General features: G+C 44.4%; 1 protein-coding gene across 1 annotated transcript in view; it reads left to right on the top strand.

The window, feature by feature from the left end:
- Nucleotides 1-2,500, top strand: part of LOC139404213 (cytochrome P450 26B1-like) — a 21,484-nt gene that overhangs the window by 8,364 nt on the left and 10,620 nt on the right. Inside the window, exon 2 of the mRNA XM_071147197.1 lies at nucleotides 2,168-2,286. Coding sequence (XP_071003298.1) covers nucleotides 2,168-2,286 — 119 coding nt within the window. The remainder of the gene's footprint in view (nucleotides 1-2,167; nucleotides 2,287-2,500) is intronic.

The raw sequence follows: 2,500 nt of genomic DNA, 5'->3' as shown, positions 1-2,500 counted from the left end.
GGAAGAGGTAGAAAGGGAAGAGGTAGAAAGTGCTTGATGCAATGGAGTGTGCCCAGAAGTCTGGAAAGAGTCAAAGGTTATTCCACTACCTAAAGATAAATAAAATCTGCATTTCCTGGCCCTAATAGTCATCCTGTAAGCTTGCTGTCTGTGTATTAAATTATTGGAAAGAATTGTATCTGTACAAATCAAGGATTTGTTCTCATGTAATGGTCTGATAACTGGTTTTCCAGCATACAAAGAAGGGCATTCTACGAGTACGGCCTTAACGCAAATGACAGATGATTGGTTAAAGAGTATGGACGGCAGGAAGTTAGTTGGTGCAGTGTTGCTGGATTTCAATGCTGCTTTTGATGAACTGTTACTAGGTAAAACATTTAAAGCTATCTATCCGAGACGAAGGCAAAAAGTGTTCTTTAAAATGGTAGCTTTTCAAACAGTAAAGATATACATTGTGGTGTTCCTCAAGGAAGTTGCCTAGGACCACTTCTCAATCTTTACTAATGATTTACCTTCAGTAGTGAACAAAGCAAGAGGGGTCATGTGTGCTGATGACTCTACAATGTCATGTGTGCTGATGACTCTACAATGTCATGTGTGCTGATGACTCTACAATGTCATGTGTGCTGATGACTCTACAATGTCATGTGTACTGATGACTCTACAATGTCATGTGTGCTGATGACTCTACAATGTCATGTGTGCTGATGACTCTGAAATGTCATGTGTGCTGATGACTCTGAAATGTACAGCGCAGCATCAGACTGTAATGAGCTAACAGATGTACTGAGCAGTGAACTACGAATGGTGTCTGAGTGGGTCGATATGAACAAATTGGCGTTGAACATTTCTAAAACTAAATGTTAGTTTACTGTCCAGTTATATGGTCAATCCCTGGTCCTATCACACTTAGAGTACTGTCCAGTTATATGGTCAATCCCTGGTCCTATAACACTTAGAGTACTGTCCAGTTGTATGATCAATCCCTGGTCCTATCACACTTAGAGTACTGTCCAGTTGTATGGTCATCTGCAGCAAATAAATACATTTAAAAATCCAAATGTCTCAAAACAGGGTTACCAGATTAACTTTTCATTGCTCAAAACAGGGCTGCCAGATTAACTTTTCCTTGCTCAAAACAGGGCTGCCAGATTAATTTGTCCTTGCTCAAAACAGGGCTGCCAGATTAACTTTTCATTGCTCAAAACAGGGCTGCCAGATTAACTTTTCATTGCTCAAAACAGACCATGTGACTGGACAGGAAATAGACAGAACATCTAATGTGACAGACCATATGACTGGACAGGAAATAGACAGAACATCTAATGTGATAGACCATATAACTGGACAGGAAATAGACAGAACATCTAATGAGATAGACCATATGACTGGACAGGAAACAGACAGAACATCTAATGAGATAGACCATATGACTGGACAGGAAATAGACAGAACATCTAATGTGATAGACCATATGACTGGACAGGAAATAGAAAGTATCAACGGAATGTTAAATGTGTTTTCTGTCAGGTATTTTAATTGTCGACTTGTTGGATGTTTGTAAAGTCTTAGTTTGTAAAGTCTTAGTTTGTAAAGTCTTAGTTTGTGAAGTCTTAGTTTGTAAAGTCTTAGTTTGTGAAGTCTTAGTTTGTAAAGTCTTAGTTTGTGAAGTCTTAGTTTGTAAAGTCTTAGTTTGTGAAGTCTTAGTTTGTAAAGTCTTGTTAGTTGGTGTTGTACCCCAGGAAGATTAGCTAACGTCACGGCATTAGTTAATGGGGATCCTAATAAAAATGAAAATAACACTCCCCCCCTACTCCCCCTCCTCCTCCCCTCTCCCTCCTCCTCCCCTCTCCCTCCTCCTCTCTCTCCTCTCCTCCCTCCTCCTCCCCCTCCCCTCTCCCCCCTCCTCTCCTCCCTCCCCCTCCCCCCTCCCCTCTCCCCCCTCCTACCCTCCTATCCTTCCTCCCCCTCCTCCTCCCCTCTCCCTCCTCCTCCCCTATTCCCTCCTCCTCTCCCTCCTCTCCTCCCTCCTCCTCCCCCTCCCCTCTCCCCCTCCTCCCCCTCCTATCCTCCCTCCTCCTCCTCCCCTCTCCCTCCTCCTCTCCCTCCTCTCCTCCCTCCTCCCTCCCCCTCCCCTCTCCCCCTCCCCCCTCCCCCTCTCCTCCAGGTCTTCTCCAAGGTGTTCAGTCATGAGGCGCTGCAGTCCTATCTCCCTAAGATCCAGCAGGTGATCCAGGAGTCACTGAGGCTGTGGAGCTCCAATCCAGAACCCATCAATGTCTACAGGTGACTTCTCAACCTGGTGTGTGTGTGTGTGTGTGTGTGTGTGTGTGTGTGTGTGTGTGTGTGTGTGTGTGTGTGTGTGTGTGTGTGTGTGTGTGTGTGTGTGTGTGTGTGTGTGTGTGTGTGTGTGTGTATGCATGTATGGAGCTCCAAATCAAATCAAATCATATTGTATTTGTCACATACACATGGTTAGCAGATGTTAATGGTCACATAC

Source organism: Oncorhynchus clarkii, unplaced genomic scaffold, assembly GCF_045791955.1.
Source record: "Oncorhynchus clarkii lewisi isolate Uvic-CL-2024 unplaced genomic scaffold, UVic_Ocla_1.0 unplaced_contig_11587_pilon_pilon, whole genome shotgun sequence".
Classification (NCBI taxonomy): domain Eukaryota; kingdom Metazoa; phylum Chordata; class Actinopteri; order Salmoniformes; family Salmonidae; genus Oncorhynchus; species Oncorhynchus clarkii.
The sequence above is the reverse complement of the archived record's forward strand: the minus strand, read 5'-3'. Positions and strand labels throughout refer to the sequence as shown.